The 19,969-nt window shown below is 42.5% G+C and overlaps 1 protein-coding gene across 2 annotated transcripts in view; it reads left to right on the forward strand.

The window, feature by feature from the left end:
* The window catches only part of CAMKMT (calmodulin-lysine N-methyltransferase), a 467,624-nt gene that overhangs the window by 387,588 nt on the left and 60,067 nt on the right, over positions 1-19,969 (forward strand). The window contains exons 4-5 of one of the 2 annotated variants that reach the window (XM_062209372.1): positions 17,039-17,099; positions 19,077-19,131. In XM_062209372.1, coding sequence (XP_062065356.1) covers positions 17,039-17,099; positions 19,077-19,131 — 116 coding nt within the window. The remainder of the gene's footprint in view (positions 1-17,038; positions 17,100-19,076; positions 19,132-19,969) is intronic. The other variant, XM_062209373.1, reaches the window with a different exon arrangement.

A 19,969-nucleotide genomic window follows, 5' to 3' on the forward strand; every position in this document is an offset into this window, starting at 1 on the left:
CCCACATGGGAGACCTGGAAGAAGCTCCTGGCTCCTGGCTTCGGATCGGCGCAGCTCTGGCCATTGCAGCCAATTGGGGAGTGAACCAGCAGATGGAAGACCTCTCTCTCTCTCTCTCTCTCTCTCTGTGTGTGTGTGTGTGTGTGTAACTCTTTCAAATAAATAAATAAATCTTAAAAAAAAAAATAGAAATCAAACTGATGGATCACAGGTAGCACCGAGGAGGAAGCTGCCTCTGGTGATAGGGGTATGCCATGTACCAAGTGGGTGTCTGTGCTGGTCAAGTGGCCCAGTTCCTAGGATGAGCAATAATAACAATTACTCCTAATCCTTTCTTCTTTGTTCCACTCCATTTGACATATTGCTGTGCTTATTCCTATCATAGTCCTATTTTCAAGGGGAACAGAGAGATCTCATCCAAACAATGGCCTGATCGTCCCACCCTGAGGACTCCCAAGCCCAGCAAGGTCTAGCCATGGGAAGGGGCTACTTGGAGGAAAACTGGCCATGAAAATCTTGCTCCTCCCTCCTTTTTCTTGTCCTGTGTTTCTGGGGAAGTCCGGGCCAGGTTTTCCCTGCTGCCAGGAGCTCTCTGGTCTGATTTTTCTGGGTCTTCCTTTCTCAGAAATGAACCTTCTCGCTTGCTGACTTCCTCCCCAGCCTGTGGAGGCTGAGCGTGTGGTCACCTGGACCCAGACAGCTCCCACCAGGAGGTGCTCTTCTACTTGTGCTTTGAGACCTCAGGGAAATCTTTGCCAGAAAGTTAGTGTTGCTCCCCAAGGAGGAGGAAATTCATCCGCAGAAAAGATGCCGCACCTGCCTGTGGTCAGCATTGGAGAGGGAAACGTTGTCCTTGTAGAGGTTTCAGGTTACTACTATCCTCAACTAAATCAATCAAAACTCTACCTCCTACTCCATAAAGAAATACCATTATTACTTGCCAATTAAAAATAAAGTAAAACTAGGCCGGCGCCGCGGCACAATAGGCCAATCCTCCGCCTGCAGCGCCGGCACCCCGGGTTCTAGTCCTGGTCGGGGCACCGGATTCTGTCCCGGTTGCTCCTCTTCCAGTCCAGCTCTCTGCTATGGCCCGGGAGTGCAGTGGAGGATGGCCCAAGTGCTTGGGCCCTGCACCTGCATGGGAGACCAGGAGAAGCACCTGGTTCCTGCCTTTGGATCAGCGCACTGCTACGGCCGCAGTGCACCGGCCACAGCGGCCATTGGAGGGTGAACCAACGGCAAAGGAAGACCTTTCTCTCGTCTCTCTCTCACTGTCCACTCTGCCTGTCAAAAAAAAATAATAATAATATAAAAATAAAGTAAAACTGAAAAGAAAAATCACCTGCAATTTGTGTATAGAGGTATAGAGCAGTTCTTTTTCTTTTCTTTTTTTTTTTTTAAGATTTGTTTATTTATTTGAAAGGCAGAGTTACAGAGAGGCAGAGGCAGAGAAAGAAGTCTTCCATCCGCTGGTTCACTACCCAGATGGCCACAATGGCTGGAGCTGCACCAATCCAAAGCCAAGAAACAGGAGCTTCTTCTGGGTCTCCCATGTGGGTGCAGGGGCCCAAGGACTTGGGCCATCCTCTACTGCTTTCCCAGGCCATAGCAGAGAGCTGGAAATAGAGCAGCCGGGACTCAAACCGGCACCCATATGGGATGCCAGCACTGCAGGTGGCAGCTTCACTCGCACCACACCACCAGCCCCAAGCAGTTCTTTTTTGAAGCTGGGGGGAGGAGGGTGTTAACAATGGCAGCTCTAATTCAACCCAATAAGATATGTTGTGAAGATCTGACTTCTAGCACCATTTTGAATCCCATCTAAACCAGCTCCTGATGGAGGTTTAACTTTGAGGTTATAGTACAAATAAAATATTGTAAACAATCTAATTTCTTTACAGTGTCACAGGTATACAGCTTTCATTTGAAAATACACAAATATAATGACGCACGGCCATCAGGTTGAGAGTTGGAGGAGGCCTTAGAAATCAATTCAACTCTTGCATTTCCTTCTTGAAACTAGAGCCCAAATATGATTTGTCTGGAGTCCCCAAGTCAGTTATTTACAAAGCCATGAGATCTAGAAGCTAGTCCTCTTGGTTTCAGAAGTGGCCTCCAGGTTTGGGGACAATATGGTGTAGTCACAGGAGTCTGGCTATGGAAGTAGAGCGTGTGGCCCCAAAGCCTGGCTATGCCACCCCTTAAGTTTGCCATTCTTTAGTCTGCTTCCTTGTGCCTATTAACTGCCCATAATGATAGGACATATCTTCCAGGGTTGTTTTTAGGATTAAATGAGCTCATTCATACAAAGTACTCAGCCTGGTGCTCGCTACCAAGAATAATAATCGCAAACACTAATTGGGCACCTAGCAGGTACTCTTCCAATGGAATTCATCTTCAATCTCTTCTATGGATTAGATAATAGTATTACTCTCAGAATGATTGACTCAGAGGAGGAGTGAGACCAGGAGAAGTGAAGTGACTTGCAATGTTCACAGAACCAGCAGGTGTCAGAGCTGTCCTCCCAGTTCCTGTCTCCACCGGATAAGCCACCATGGCTGAGGTGCTCTTCTCTGGCTCAGTGGTGCTTCAGCATCTTCCTCGTCCTGTTTCTCATGCGTCATCACTTGCTGTAAAACTGACCCCCGGGCCGAAGGCCGGGACCTCTGAACACTGTGCTCTGAAGACTGATGGCTCCCATCGGTCCCTTACCTCATAACCACATTAACAGGCATCCGAATTGAGATTTAAGTTTTACATTCTTCTGAATTAAGATTTGAGTTTCACATTCTTCTGAATTAAGATTTCAGTTTTACATTCCTATTGCATTTTTAACCAGATCACATCCATAAGTGAGCCATCTTGGAGCTCTGGAAGAATTTATGGTTGAAACATTGGGCAATTGTTTGCACCTTTTCACTTCCCCTTCCTTCCACAGGCTCATTACCTCCAAGAACCAGAAGGAACAAAGTCACAAAGCACTCACTGGGACCCTTGCTACTGTAACCCAATGGAGGCAAATTCCAGCTGTGTCACGCAGCGTCTGTCTGATCTCGGGGCAGATTCCTAACCTCCCTGTGCCTGGGTTTCCTCAGCTGCACCACGGTGCCTCGGCAGCACCAGCGTGGTTTCATTTTGGTTTGTTTTGTCTATTTACTTTTTATTTATTTGAAAAGCAGAAAGACAAACAGAAATCTTCTGTTCACTGGCTCACTCCCCTACTGCCTGCAACAGTTGGGGCCTGGCAAGCCAAAAGCCCAGAAATCAATCCAGGTCTCACACATGGTTGGCAGGAACCCAAGTACTTGAGTCATTGCCTGCTGCCCCACAAAGGGTACATTAGCAGGAAGCTGGAAACAGAGCCAGGATTTCAACCCAGGCTCTCCAATATGGTGCACAGGCATCCCGCGTGCTGGGCTAATACCCTGGCCCCACCTTCACAGGCAAGCTCCCACCTGCTCACTGTTCCAGACTATGTAGACATTCCCTTCCACCCAGATGCACCCGTGTTCTTTGTGACCACAAACACAGGGAGGCCTGCATTTAATCATTTCCTGTGCAGACTGAGTCTGTCAGAGTCAGGACCAAGAAACAGGTATGAGCAAGTATTGTCCATGTATGTGCAATTCTCATTTCTGATTGATTTTCAGAGCACATTTCAGGCACATTTTTTCCCCCCAAAGTTCAGTTTGGGTTTGACTTTGTGAATTATCAGTTAGGAATAAGAATCTCAAAGAAAAGTATTATAAAAATGCAATCAAAGTTCATAAAATTCCCTGAAGAGGAGCATGTAAAATAATAACAACAGTAGCTAGCATTATAAATAGAAAATGTACCATGAGCCTGGCTCAGCTCTAAGTGCCGTGGCTGCCTTGTCTTACTTAGTCCTTACGGTATCCTATGAGTGTACTTTCATTGCTTGCACTTAAGGCAACTGAGGCATTATCCAAGAATGCTGGCTAACATAGCAACACCCCCACCTACAGTCATTCTCCATCTCATCAACATGTTTTATTTTCTTCACAATACCAATCAGTATCTGAAATTATCTTATTTATTGTCAAATGCCCCTATTAACGTTATTTAGGCAAGAGCTTTGTTTTAATCATGGCTGTACCCCCAGCTTCTAGAACAGGCATGGCTGCTAATAATTGCATGTTGCGTGCGTGAACGAAGGGGCTTAAAAACGTTAAGTATCTTGCCCAAGGTTATACAACGATAAGAGCCAGTATTCAAGCTGAACTCCATCCAACTCCACAACGAGACCTGGTTTTTCTACTGTAGCTTTTTATAGCTTGAAAGCTCCCGGGACGTAACCTAAGCCAAGCCTACCATTTTACAGATGAGGATACTGCAGCTCAGAAAGATGAAACGCCTTCCCAGTATCTTCCAGTTTGCCGGGGGCACAGGGATGATCCAATCCCCAAGCGCTGGGGAGTGTTGTTGTGCCTCTTCAGTTCCTATAAAATGGAAGGGAATTCCTCTATGTGCCTTCTGCACATCGTCCACCCACTTATTCTTGCCACAAAGCTGAGCTGCGGTTGAAACTTCTCTCTTTCTCACCACCCCTTCCTCTAATTCACTAGGGAGTCTTTTCAGTGCACCTTCTAAATGCATCTCCAATGTCGCCACTTCTCTCCCTCCCCAGGAGCCATCCACCAAGCCGTGGTCAGCTCTCCCCTGGGTAGTTGTAGCTTCCTACTTAGTGTCTCCAGCCTCCCTCCCTCCTTTTCAATCTGTTTTCTTCAGAGCAGCCAGATTCATCTTCTAAAATGTAGACCGGGTTGGACCACCCTGGTGCTTAAAGCACACCATTCATTTTAAGGGGTGACTTTGCCCCTTATGCTTAACATGGGCCTTTGAGCCTGTGGGGTCAGGCCCTTAACCACCACCCGCAATCATCTTGTTCTGCTCTCTTCCTTTCTCGTTTGTTCTACAGCTCCACTGGTCTAGAACCCTTTTGCTGCTCCTCGAACATCAAGCCCTACCCTGATTCCAAAACTTTATTTCATGGGGTTCCCCTTTAAGGACCACACTCTTCACTCTCGTCCCCTTCTTCCTTGTCTCCTTGTCTCTTCATCCTCTGGGTCTCAACTTACATGGCCACTTGTACGGCAAGTCCCCGATGGACTCCCCCTAACCCCTGCCTGTCCCACCAGGCCAGGCCCTCTGTGATATGCTCTCAGAAGCACCTTCCATTTTTTCCTACATACAATTTTTCTTGGACAGACTATCAATGTAATAATTTATTTAATGTCTCCTCCGACTAGACCAGAACCCTGGGGGCTGTGCTGTGTCATTACCTGCTGCTCTACAGGGCGGGAAACTTGCCCGATCCCTACTTGTGAAACATCCTCTTGGCCTCTTATGGATTCCCATGCTTGGTTGACACGTCAGTGACAATGCAGAAATAGAAGCTGGATTTAAAGGAAAAGGAGACAGGGTGCAAATGTGAAAACAGTCCAGGAGACTTACCGAGCCATTCCAAATGAACAGCTTTTCAGTTTAGTTTACTAAAAAGTAAACTGGGGCACAATAACATTTTGAGTGTGAGTAAGAAGTCATTCATAAATTGGCAAACACTGGAAGCAAGTATTCATGGGAAGAGGCTGAAGAATAAATTATTTGGTTATAGTTACAAAATTGTGTTTTTTAGGGTACTTTGTTTTAAAGTCTCTAATCATATTTGCATATGATAGTTGGATGCTTATGATTGGCTGGCTAAGTTTAAGTCTTGTTTCTGTCTAATATAAGCACTTATCAGAAATGATCCAAGCTAAGTTTCATTTATGTTTGCAAATCAAGCAATGTTGAGACCATTTTTTTTTAATACTCAGTTGGTTTTATTTGCTCAGGAGTTTCTCTTCATTCATTAAAAACAAAAATATTTTCTTATTTGAGAGGCAGAGAAACAGACAGCTCCCATCTGCTAGTTCATTCCCCAAATGCCTACAACAGCCGGGGCTGAGATAAGCCAAAGCCAGGAGCTCAGAACTCAGTACAGGCTTCCCATATGGGTGGAAGGAACCTATTTGAGCCACCCCTGCTGCATCCCATTGTGCACATTAGCTAGAAGCAGAGCCAGGCCTTCAACCAAGCACCATGGTATGGGATGCAGGCACCCCAAGCAATATCTTAATTGTTACTCCAAATGCATGGTGGCAGTAACATGTGCCAATGCATTTCTTCCTCTGGACAAGTTCAGTGGGGGACTGGCACTGTGGCATAGCAGGTAAAACCACTGCCTGTGGCATTGGCATCCCGTATGGGCACCAGTTGGAGGCCCAGCTGTTCCAATTCCAATCCAGCTCCCTGTTAACATGCCTAGAAAAGGAGTGGAAGATGGCTCAAGTCCTTGGGCCCCACCAATCACATGAAGACCCAGAAGAAGCTCCTGGCTCCTGGCTTTGGATTGGCCCAGCTCTGGTCACTTCAGCCAGTTGGGGAGTGAACCAGAGGATGAAAGATCTCTTTCTTCTGTCTCTTCCTCTCTCTGTAAACTGTATTTCAAGTAAATAAATAAATCTTTAAAAAAAAAAAAGCAAAAATAAGATTCAATGGCCCCCTCCATTTGAGTCTCAAGTTTGAGAGAGGCTTTTCCTCTGACTTTTGCATGATGGACACAGTCATTTGGTTTGAGGAAGACAGAGAAAGTTACTGCTTCGGTGGACATTGGTTGAGCCCAGGAAACTGTGTCTCTGCCTTGAGAGCTGGCTGTGGTGTCATCCTGCAGCAAGTGCAAGCTATTAGGCTGAGAGGAGGGAGCCCACAGTGCTGCTTGGTGGACGCTGTTTGTCATCCTTCTAAGACGAGCTACGGGGAAGGAAAAGCTCTCAGATGGAAGTCATCTAGAAGGCCCCATGCCTAGCTGGATACTCATGTCACTTAACTTTAGAGTCTGCTCAGCATTCAGGTTAATAATGGATGTGTTGTTTATTCCTAGATTGACTGGAAAACTTGGACATTTAAAATAATTCTAAACCAGTTGCTTCCACAGCAATAATAAGAGCAACAAAGTGGTTGCATACCTTGAATAGATCACACTGCCAACCTTCCCCTTCACCATGGCTACATGGAGTGCTAGGTTTTCATATTTTAGTATTGGCTAGCTACTAGCTTCTTGAAATCACAGAAACATCTGTGTGGGGAACTAACCAAGCCTTTTTTCGAAGGAAAATGCAATGAAACCAAATGACCATGGAAACACACAACATAGTATTCTTTCAAAGAGAATCCGTGTTTGGCTAATGCGTTTATGGAGGCCCAGTGGATGAAGGAGGCCTTTTCTCCTCTGAAATAAACATGGTTGATCTCTACAGAAAGTACCAAGGAATAGGAAATGGCAGGCCTCTGGATAACTTTTAAGAAGTGTCCTAATTCATGGCATGTGTTATTCAGAACAAGTGAGCTAGAATAAGCTAGAATAAGCTATTCATTAAAATGTATTGTGATGCTCTTTTTTAAAATCAATACTTCAGCTACTCTAAGTGCTACTTTGGCCATTCTATTCTACTTCATTAGATGATGTCAAGAACGTAGCAGAAGTATCAGTAACTGACTAACAAAGCCCTACAATATTATAAATGAAACATAAATCTTGAGACATCACCATTAGTATTCTTGGCTTGAATGTTCTAAAAATGATTCTCATCACTTTTCTAATACATTTCTCTGTTCCATGAAACCCTTCTGGAAGTCACGATTCTTCCAGCAAGTGTACCAAAACCCCACCAACTCAGCTTAGAGTTCTTGGTCTAGAAATGTAGTCTTGGAGAGATAAGAAGAGTCCTTGTATGTCTTGGATTCCAGAGCTATCCCACAGAGCTATATTCAAAAGAGTGTACATTTCTGGAGGTTGAACAATGAATTTATTTGAGAAACTTCACAAAACCACTAAAACAAAAAGGTGTGTTTAAGATTTAAACTCATATGGATGTTAGAGTGTGGGAGCATATAGCAATGTAAGTTTGGAATCAGGAAGGCAAGTGGAGAACCAGTCTGACCTAGCAGATTTGAGAAAGCTGAGAGCTGGGAAAGTTGAGAACCAACTCAATTTATACTTCCAAAAACTTGAAAGGCTCAGGAATTGATGGCGCTAGGTATTTCTTAGAGTAGGAGCTGGAAGGGACTATATAAAGAGAATTGGTTGAAGGGCATTTAAGCCACTATATCCCAATCCCAAGCTACTGGGCAGCTATCCCTCCTTGGCCAACAGAAGAAGGCTGGAGTTTTATTCCTCAGAGAGGGTTAAAGCAGGGTCTTTGGGATTTGGGGGGATGTCAGGCACCACTGAAAGCAGAAGGAGCACTTAGAAAGCAGGGTGAACAAATGCAGAGTTCTGGGCCCCCTCACCCCTACCTCACCCACCCATACTCACCCTCTTCACCTTCAATCCATGCTTTAATGCCCTGTGCTCACCTTTAAGCAACCAAAAAGGAATGACCAGAGACCTGAGGAAAATTTTAGTATGACAGGTACCAAAACCAATAAACAGAAGAAAGCAACTTGAAGATAGCAAACTGTATAAAGATAAGACAACTTAAACTATAATTATTATTTTCAAATAATTAAAGGATATTGCATTCAGGAAACAGAAATAGGATGCTTTAAAATGGAAATATTCAGAGGACCACCACCAACAATAGTGTAAATAAATGATAAAAAGACTAGGAGATGAAGTTGAGGAAATTCCTAAAGGCTGGAAAGAAAAAATAATTAGAGGAAGAGTTCAGGAGATTCAACATCCCGGTAATAAGAGTTCCAGGGAAAGAGAACAGAGAGTGATGGATGGAAGGAAATAATCAATGGAACTGTGCAAGAAACTTCCTAAGTGAAGAAAATGGAGCTTCTGGATGGGACTTACCCATGATGGGGCCGGCACTGTGGCACAGCAGTGCCAGCATCCCATTGAGTCCCGACTGCTCCACTTCCAATTCAGCTCTCTGCTATGGCCTGGGAAAGCAGTAGAAGATGGCCCAAGTCCTTGGGCCCCTGCATCCACATGGGAGACCCAGAAGAAGCTCCTGGCTCCTGGCTCCTGGTTTTGGATCAGCTCAGCTCTGGCCATTGTGGTCATTTGGGGAGTGAACCAGCAGATGGAAGAGTCTCTCTCTCTCTCTCTCTCTCTCTCTCCCTCTCCCTCTCTCCCTCTCTCCCTCTCTCCCTCTCTTTCTGCCTCTCCTTCTCTCTCTCTCTATAACTCTTTCAAATAAATAAATAAATAAATCTTTAAAAAAAGAAAAAGAAAATGAGGAAGTGAGACAAGCAGAGGAGAAGAAAGAGAGAGGAAACAAGAGATGACATGGAGGAGAAAGAGAGAAGCCCCGTGGAACAGGAAGATGGATTCCAGGCTCTCTGCTGTACCCCAGGCATGTGGAGCGTTCAATCCAACTAAGCAGATTGGAAGATCCCAGGAGAGAGTTACTCATGACGCTGATGGAATACTCATTGTGAATGAATGTATTGAGGGGAAGAAATTAACACCTACAGCAGAGCAGGTGTTGTGGCACAGTGGGTTAAGTCACCACTTGGGATGACCATATCCCATATAGAAGTGCTGATTCGAGTCTGGGCTACTTCCCTTCCAGTCCAGCGTCCTGCTAATGGTGCTGTGAAGGCAGTGGATGATGGCCCAAGTACTTGGGGCCCTACTCTCTCCGAGGGGGATCCAGATGGAGTTCCTGGCTCCTGGCTTCGGCGTTGCCCAGAGCTGGCTCTTGGTGGCTATTCAAGGAGTGAATGAGAAAGATCTCTTTCTCTTTCTCTCGCTCTGTCACTGTGCCTTTCAAATTAATTAAGTTATTAAACCTTTAGCAAATGAGAAAAACAGAGATATTTTACTCCAGGGAAAACAAAAGTTTACACATGAGAGAAAAAGCATGGTTTACTGCATAAGCTCCAGTTCTCCTACATGGTCATAATGAAATCAATAGTGAGAACTGATCTTTCCAAAATTACAATATCCTACAAGGTACTTCAAAAGGCATATTGGGAAATGGAATGAAAAGATAAGTATTTTGATGCAAAATTTTTTGAAATCCATGCAAACAAAAACTTCATGAAAATACATATTTTGGGGGGAAAAAACATGCCTCAATTTCAAAGTTTTTATGCAAAATAAATTTATCTTTTCATTCCATTTTTCTATGAACTTTAAAAAATAATTATTTGAGAGCATCCCAGCTGCTGGTTCACTCCCCAAATGCCTGCAATGGCCAGGTCTGAAGCTGGGAACTCGGAACACAATCCCATTATCCCACATGTTTAGCAGGAACTCAATTACTTGAGCCATCACCTCTGCCTCCCAGGGTCTTCATTAGCCGGAAGCTAATTCCTGCAGTCAGGAATTGAAGCCAGGACTCAAACCTGGGCACTCTAATGTGCAGTATAAGCACCTTAACCACTAGGCTACATGCCCACTTCTCCATAAACTTTTTTAAAAAAAATTTATTTTATTTATTTGAAAGACAGAGAGATCTTCTATTTGCTGGTTCACTTTCCAAATGGCCACGATGGCCATACCATGCCGAAGTCAGGAGCTTCATCTGGGTCTCTCACATGGGTGTAGGGACCCAAGCACTTGGGCCATCTCTTCCTGTTTTTCCCTAAGCACTATCAAGGGGCTGTATTGGAAGTGGAGCAGCCAGGACTCAAACTGGCGCCCATATGGGATGCAGGCCTAGCAGGTGACGGTTTTACCTGCTACACCACAGCACTGGCCCCCTCCATGAACTTTCTGAAATACCCTTATGCATATTACAAATATTATTGTGAAATTAAAATATATATTAAGCAGATGGTGGAAGGCAGGTAAGGAACATGGGATGTGAGAAGTAGAAATAAAAGTTTAAAATATTTACCTTCCATAGTGATAGTCAATAGATTTTTTTGTACTTATAAAATTTATATTTATTAAATAAAAGCTTTCAAAAAAGTTAATTAAAAACAAACCTTAAAGAAGAATGGGATGGGAGAGGGAGTAGGATGGTAGATGGTGATGGGGGTTGAAGGAAGAACCACTATATTCCTTTTTTTAAAATTTTTTTAAAATTTTTTTTATTTTTTATTTCATAAATGTGAATTTACAAAGTGCAACTTTTGTATTGTTGTGACTTCCCCCCCAACCTCCCTCCCTCCCGTGGCCCTCCCCTCTCCCTCTCCCATCCCGCCCTTTATCGAGTTTCATTTTCAATTACCTTCATATACTAAAGATCAACTTAGTATATACTAAGCAAGGATTTCAACAGGCTGCAGTCAATAGATTTTTACCTAATACTAAAAAGCCAAGAAAGAGCAATAGGAACATATTATGTAGAAATATGGAAGAAACTACCAGAAGAATCAACTAAAAGAGTCGAAAGGAGTAGTTTCGGAAGTGGGACAAGATAGGAGAAGGGTTGGGTACCACTGTGATATTTGTCTGGACCATGCTAGTAGAACTCAGAGGCTCTTTATGCCATGTGTCTGTGCAACTTCTTTGAAAATAAAATCACTTTAAAAGACCATTATAATTCCAGAAAATAAGAATGAGGAAAGTTTTTAAACCATCAGCTTTATCGAGATAGAATTCACATGCTCTGTAGCATGTGAACCCAGGGGTTTTAGGAGAGCCAGCGTTGTGCAAACATCAGCACCATCAAATCCAGAACTTTCCTCACTTCGAGAAGAAGCCTCACAGCCCGTGGCAGTCATGTCCCGTTCACATGGCACTATCCCAGCCCTCGGCAACCACCACCACCCTCTGTGGTTATGGATATGCCTGTTCTGGACACTTTACATAAATGGAAACATACAACATGTGCTCCTTTGTAACTTGTGTCTTTTACTTAGTATAACGTTTTCAAGTTCCATCCATGGTATAGCCTGTCTCAGTACTTTATTTCTTTTTATTATCAAGTACTAGTCCATTATATGGATGTACCATATTTGATTTATCCATTTATGAGTTGATGGACATTTGGGTTGTTTCTTCTTTTTGGCTATTATGAATAATGCTACCATGAACATCTGTAAACAAGATTTTGTGTTGATTTCTCTTGGGAGTGGAATTGCTGGGTCACTTGGTAATCCATGTTTAGCTTTTCTAGGAACTACAGGACAATTTTTCTAAGTGGCTGAATCAATTTACAGTCCCACCAGCAGTGCATGAAAAGTTCAATGCCTACCTATCCTCGTCAATGTTTATTATTGTCTGACTTTTTAATTATAGACATCCTAGTAGATGTGAAGTAGTATTTCCTTTCAGTTTTGGTTTGCCCTCAGATAACTTTTTTTTAATTTTTTTAACTTTTATTTAATAAATATAAATTTCCAAAGTACAACTTTTGGATTACAGTGGCTTTTCCCCCCCATAACTTCCCTCCCACCCGCAACCCTCCCATCTCCCGCCCCCTCTCCCATTCCATTCACATCAAGATTCATTTTCAATTATCTTTATATACAGAAGATCATTTTAATATATTATTAAATAAAGATTTCAATAGTTTGCACCCACACAGAAACACAAAGTATAAAGTACTGTTTGAAGACTAGTTATAGCATTAATTCACATTGTACAACACATTAAGAACAGAGATCCTACATGGGGAGTAAGTGCACAGTAACTCCTGTTGACTTAACAATTGACACTCTTCTTTATGGTGTCAGTAATCACCTGAGGCTCTTGTCATGAGTTGCCAAGGCTATGGAAGCCTTTTGAGTTCGCCAACTCTGATCTTAAGACAAGGTCATAGTCAAAGTGGAAGTTCTCTCCTCCCTTCAGAGAAAGGTACCTCCTTCTTTGATGGCCCCATTCTTTCCACTGGGATCTCACTCGCAGGGATCTTTCATTTAGTTTTTTTTTTTTTTTTTTTTTTTTTTTTTTTTGCCAGAGTGTCTTGCCTTTCCATGCTTAAAATACTCTCATGGGCTCTTCAGCCAGATCCGAATGTCTTAAGGGCTGATTCTGAGGCCAGAGTGCTGTTTAGGACATCTGCCATTCTATGAGTCTGCTGTGTATCCCGCTTCCCATGTTGGATCGTTCTCTCCTTTTTAATTCTATCAGTTAGTATTAGCAGACACTAGTCTTGTTTATGTGATCCCTTTGACTCTTAATCCTATCATTACAATCTACTGTGAGCAGAAATTGATCAAATGGGCCGGCGCCGTGGCTCAACAGGCTAGTCCTCTGCCTTGCGGAGCCGGCACACCGGGTTCTAGTCCCGGTTGGGGTGCTGGATTCTATCCCAGTTGCCCCTCTTCCAGGCCAGCTCTCTGCTGTGGCCCGGGAGTGCAGTGGAGGATGGCCCAAGTCCTTGGGCCCTGCACCCGCATGGGAGACCAGGAGAAGCGCCTGGCTCCTGGCTTCAGATCAGCGAGATGCGCCGGCCGAAGCGGCCATTGGAGGGTGAACCAACGGCAAAAAGGAAGACCTTTCTCTCTGCCTCTCTCTCTCACTATCCACTCTGCCTGTCAAAAAAATAAAAAAGAAAAAGAAAGAAAAAAAAAGAAATTGATCAAATGGACTAGTGAGATGGCATTGGTACATGCCACCTTGATGGGATTGTATTGGAATCCCCTGGCACGTTTCTAACTCTCCCAGATAGCTAAGACCTGGAATCAACCTAAATGCCCATCAACAGTAGACTGGATAAAGAAATTATGGGACATGTACTCTATAGAATACTATACAACAGTAAAAAAACAATGAAATCCGGTCATTTGCAACAAAATGGAGAAATCTGGAAAACATCATGCTGAGTGAAATAAGCCAATCCCAAAGGGACAAATATCATATATTCTCCCTGATCAGTTACAACTAACTGAGCACCAAAAAGGAAACCTGTTGAAGTGAAATGGATACTATGAGAAACAGTGGCTTGATCAGCCCTTGTCCTGACTGTTGATGAACAACTTAATACTTTATCCCTTTTAGTATTTTTTGTTCTACTTAATACTATTGGTTGAACTCTTTAATTAACACACAATTATTCTTAGGTGTTTAAATTTAACTGAAAAGTGATCCCTGTGGGAATAAGAGTGGGAATAAGAGAGAGAGGAGATGTACAATTTGGGACATGCTCAATCGGACTTGATTGAGTTAGAAACATGCCTGAGATAACTTTTTAAAACCTAACATCAGCAAAAAACAAAATAGGTTGTCAAAAACCTATCTTGGCAAGACTTTGAGAAAACAGGTGCTGTGGCATAGAAGGTTAAGCCTCTACCTGCAGTGTTGGCATCCCATATGGGTGCCGGTATAAGTCCTGGGTGCTCCACTTCCAATCCAGCTCCCTGCTAATGCACCTGGAAAAGCAGTAGAAGATGGCCCAAGTGCATCTTCTACTGCCCTGCACCCACTTGGGAGACCCGAAAGAAGCTCCTGGATCCTGGCTTCAGCCTGGAGCAGTTGCAGCCATTTGGGGAGGGAATCAGCAGATGGAAGACCTCTCTCTCTCTCTCTCTCCTTCTCTATCCTACCATTTCTTTGACCTCTTTTTCTCTGCCTTTCAAATAAAAAGAAAAAAAACCCACTCTTACTAGCGGTGTAGCTTGGTATAAAGTTTCTAAAAGACAATTTGGTATATCAAAATAGAAAATATACTTAACCTTTGACCAGCTTCCTCATTTCTAGATATTTGACTTAAGGAAAAAATGATATGCTAGGAAAAGATACGTCTTTCTTATAGTATTGTTTATAACATTTTAATTGAAAAAACTTTGAAACTCACTTAACTGTCTATCAGATGGAACGTGGTTATGTGAAATCTGATGCACACCTAGAAGATGTAGGCCATCAGTACAGACAATGATGTCTGCATGCAGAGCAGACCGGTATTGTCTTGGGAAGCTATCTACCATGTATTGAGGGAGCCAAATCAGGTTTTTGAATGCATGAGAAGATCTCATTTGTGAAAAATATTTTTAAGCCTAGAAAGATTTTTTTGGAATAATGTCCAAAATGTTAACAGTGATTATATCCTAATGGCAGAATTTTAGGTGATTTTTTTCACTTTGCTCTTTGTAATTTTTTTTGTATATAATTTAGTTAAAAATCAGCCTCTATAATTTTTTAAGAAAAATTATAAAACTATTTCAAAAGAATATGCATTTTAGAAGTCACATTTTTATACTTAATCAAGGCTTAAATTTTAGTTCCTTCCCCTATCATTATTTTTTTTAAACTTCAAAACCACCTACTAAAGGCATAAAGAAATTCATTCTTATATAGATTAGATCCACTTGGTGTGAAACACTGTCTTAGTCTCTTCCTTCAGAGAGTTCTATTATGTACTTGAGTCTTTATGGAGCTCTTTTACATGGAGGTATGCCAGGTGTTTTTAGGACTTGGATATCTTGCCAAAGCCCAGGAGTAGGAGCAGGTCAAACGGTTCTCCCCACGTCCTGGTGACTGGGATCATTGTTCTGAGTTCAGATATTCTTTCTTCCACTCCCCTATCCTCCTTTGAGGCAGAATAACTCTTAAAAACCACAGCTTTCTGTCTTTGAGTTTACTGTGGACTGGGGAACTGTTCTCAGTACATTGCTTGTATTTTAGCCATTTAATCCTCTCAACCATCTTGTGAGGCTGACACTGCAGTTATAAGATTTGACAGATGAGGAGTCCAAGGCACAGAGAGGTGAAATAACCTAGCCAGGGTCACTCAGCCAGGGAATGGCAGAGCTGGGACTGGAACCCAGCAGGTTTCCTCCCAGAGCACCTGTGGTCTTAATGGCTGTGCTCCACTGCCTCTCTGACTTTTATCCTAAATCAGATTGCAAACACTTCTTACTGGTTTCCCTTGTTTCTCACCTAAGCTGTCACTTCTTCCAGAAATGCTGGAGAAGCTGAGGGAGTGAGTTCACCTGACTGAGCTTTCCCTGAAGCAAGGGGTCCCTGGAGTCACCTGCTAGCTGTTCATCTACTTACCACTGATTCTCCTGGGATTTTACTTGCCATCTCTTTGACCTCTTTTTCTCTGAAATGTGTGGATTTCTTACTCCTCAAAGTTGGAGACTCATCTGGGAGGGAAATGAAGCCTTTTTAAGGTGTTTCCATTTTGATCCAGATCCATCAGCAGAGCACTGAGAGTCTGACGAAGAGCCTTGGCTGCCCTTCCCCAAGCCTGCACGGCGTCTCAGCCTCACACAGTGATCAAGGCCCTACCTGGTCTTTGAGTAGGATATTTAAAGAGCAAAACATAATTTGTATAAGGCTATAATTTATTTCAAGAGTAGTAGATACACATTATAAAATTTTCAGAAAATTCAAAAAAGTATACCAAAAATTACCTAAAAGCACTTATAATCCCACCATCCTGTGATTACCACCAAAAATTATAATTTTCAAGCATGTTTGTCTTTTTAAGCAAATCATATCTATTCATGAAGACTAATTCTTCTAAAGAAATGATTTATGGATGATAATTTTAGAAAATGCCCATTCATGCCATTTAGTGGTTAGGATTTATAGGTAAATGTAAAGATGTTCCAAAGTTGGTAAAATAAATATTTTTAAATTTTACACATTAGCTTGATGATTTTTTACTGAAGAAAAGAAATAATTGTGCATATTTAAAAACATTAGGTACAGTGACCTCAGCAGTTTTGGTATTGTTGTTGTTGTTCCCACCCTCCCTTATTTATTTTTATTATTTTTATTTTCCCTACCAAGGGTTGCATATAAGTAGACCTTCAACTGATGCTTATCAAATTTATGTGACCAAGATTAAGATCTACCTGAAACACCATCAAATTTTAACTTTTGATATTTGTGATTTTAGTTGGTTATTTATTTATTTATTTTGGTATTTTGTTGTGACTGAAGTTTGATAAAGTGTATATAGAATATTCATCTATTATCCTGGAAAAAAAAGGTTATAAATTTCACTATTGTAAAACAACCACCACCACAACAAAACTCATGTGGTATGATGTAAGTAATAATAACTATGTTACGCTTGGTTCAAGTGGAGCTCACTTGTGCTGAACACTGCTTTAAAAAGCCGTTTCTTAGGGTAATGACGTCTAAGGTTGAAATGTCTCTTCCTGTGTTTTCTAGGCATTTGGCCATCTGAAGAGGTTTTGGCTTACTACTGCCTCCAGCACAGTCACACATTCAGGTACAGACTGCACTAAACAGATTTTTTTTTTTTTTTTAGCCAATACCGGATATTGAATCTGCATATTAAAAGTAGCCAAGAGTACATTCTTCAGATTAAAATTTGTGGAAGAAAGGAAGGAAGGAAAGAAGGAAGGAGGGAAGAAAGAACAGGAGGCAGGAAAGAACTTGACAGCGAGCACATGTTGCTCCTGAGCAGAGGCCTGACTTGCCTTTGGGCACTAATACTGCACAGCAAGCTGTTTGCTGTATGTCAAAGGCTTTTGATTTCCACTCAGGGCATTTTATTTCACTTTGATTTGGGGGAAACAAAAGTGAAGCTTCCAATCAATTCCTACTGATTGTGAAGGTCAAAAAAAAGAAAGAAGCCCCACAAAACAATAGACATTCTTTAAACTTCTGCCAGAGAAGTCCATGCAGAATATTTGATAATACCTTCCAGCTATTATTTAAAGGTGCCATCCCAGCCCTGATTTTAGAGCTATTTTTATACACCAACAATGCGTATTTGTGAAATATAAATTACTGTTGCAGATTCATGCTACCCAAATGTCTTCAACTTGTCAGTGTGCGTTATAGATCAAATCCATGAATGAGATTTAGGAAAGAGGAGAGGAAAAAAAAAACAAAAAACACTCCTTTTATTTAGAAATTCTAAAGAGGTTTGGTAGTCCCAGAAAATATAGGTTTTTCATTTTATTTCTCATTTTACAAAAGTCATCCAATATATACTTCCTGAATAGCCCATTATGAACCCAGACAATCCATTAGTGATCATGATGTGTGTTTTAACAATATGTACTTACAGGATTGGGTCAATAATATGTGGGTGTTTTTTTTTTTTTTTTGAAGCGCTGTGGACCCATATTTACCAACCAGTCTATAATTGCTTTGAACAACTAAATACTCATTGAGTGAATTTCAAAATATGAACGCCCTTGGCTAGGCTTCTCCCCCTCCCCAGTCCTCCTTCCCTTTTCATTTTGCTGCTGGTTTCTTTTTTTGTTTTTGTTTTTTCTTTTTCCTCCTCTTGAGGTGGTAAACTTGCCGAAGTGGGAAGCAGCAGCAGTCTGAAGGGGCCAAGCACATAAAGCAAGCCCAGGGCAATTCTGAATTTGGGCTGCAAGTCTGGCACTTGCTCATCCCACGTAAGCTTGACTGGCGCTCCAATCAGCGGGCAGCATGTCACACGTTGCAGGCTGATATTTAGGCACAAAGGGGAGGGTGAGTGCAGAATGCCAGCCCAGACTGTCAGCTTCAACTCTGAGCTGCTTTACTTTGGAGCAGCAGAAGCTGGAGCCCAGGCATCAGTGTGGCCCGGGTTTGCCGGCTCAGCCACACCATGGCCCTGCATTGTTTGTTCACTGTGTTGTGCTGGGGTCAATTGTGGTTTAAGTGTTAATTGCTAAATGCTCTTTGTGTCATTGTCCTTTACGGGGGTGGTTCAGCTTCCCCAAATGTTTCCGTCTGTTTCAGATTTTTCTTTTTTAAGGCAAAATTCAGGCTTGCATTTATTTGTGTGTGTGCTCTGTGGCGGTGACTTTAAAATAGGTATATCCGCGCTAATATATATTCTTCACTTACTTGGCTAACTGTTTTTGAAGGCATGAATGTGGATTAACAGTGTTATCCTTTCCTAACAATTATCTTTCGCTACTCTAGCTAGTTTAGTTCTAAAAGACAGCACCATTGACAAGGGGAAAAAAGGGAACCTTCTCAGGTTTTTCAGCTCAGCGGTGGTGGTGTCGCAGTGAACACTAATGAGGGAACCCCCACTGATTTGCCTGCTTTGTGACTTTTCTATTTCATAATTATTTTTAAAACGCAAAACGACATGCGGTAGCCTCGTCCGGTCTCCACAACTTCCTGGTAGCGCCGTTCTCCCCGCAGATGGCAATTTGTTCTTGTAACATATATCTCTCTCGGAGCATTTTCATCTCATTTGTATGGGTTCTACCGTTTCTTTTCTCTCTTTCAGGGACCTTGCTGTGTGTGAGCTAGGGGGTGGCATGACATGCTTGGCTGGGCTCATGGTAGGTCTTTTCTCAATTCCAATCCCATTCAGAGGGAGGAACAAAAGGAAAAATGTTCCAGGGCCTCCAACTGCTGGGTCAGAGAACCGCCAGCAGCATCAGCTGCGGTCAAGCTGCCGGGTCTTGAGAGACCTTCTAGATTGACTTGCTTTCGGATCATATTGATTTTATGGTTGCCTCGATGAGCAGAAGCATTTTACCTCCGTGTCGGCAGGATCGCTTGTTGTGACATTCCAGGCCTCGCCCGGTCTGTCTTCGCCATCGCGAAAGCGATTTTTTTCTTTTTTTTTTTTCCGATTCTAGTCCCATTTGCTAAGATACAGGAATAGCCTGGCAAATCACAGTTGGAGCACCATGATATAGCTGCTAATGTTTTGCCTGCATTATTACACCAACAAACATGATCCAGAGCGCTCAGTAATTAGATTCTTTTGAATTAGATTGGCCATTCAGGAACGTCTTTCCCATTCTCTGGGTTCTGAGTCATGTATTCAGGAGATATTATGTAGCAGCACAGTGCATTAGACAAGTTTTTATGTCTCTACAAATAAAAGCATATTGTTACACTGATTGGCATTTGACAAACCTGTCGCTCTTATACAATGTGTCGAGGTTACAGCCCAATGTGCGAGCATGTCAAAGCTCACAAAAAAATTACCCTCACAAAGCCATCTGCCTGCAATGCAAAGTTATATGAAGGGCATCAGGCAGTCAGACAGAAGCAAGCTGAAAGGCAGAGTGACAGCCTTGTATGATGGCTCTACTAGATAAACAGAAGCCCGCAAATGAAAGGCTCTCAGAATACCATCATCCGCTGTCACAATGCAATTACCGAACA

Source organism: Lepus europaeus, chromosome 13 (assembly GCF_033115175.1).
Source record: "Lepus europaeus isolate LE1 chromosome 13, mLepTim1.pri, whole genome shotgun sequence".
Lineage (NCBI taxonomy): Eukaryota > Metazoa > Chordata > Mammalia > Lagomorpha > Leporidae > Lepus > Lepus europaeus.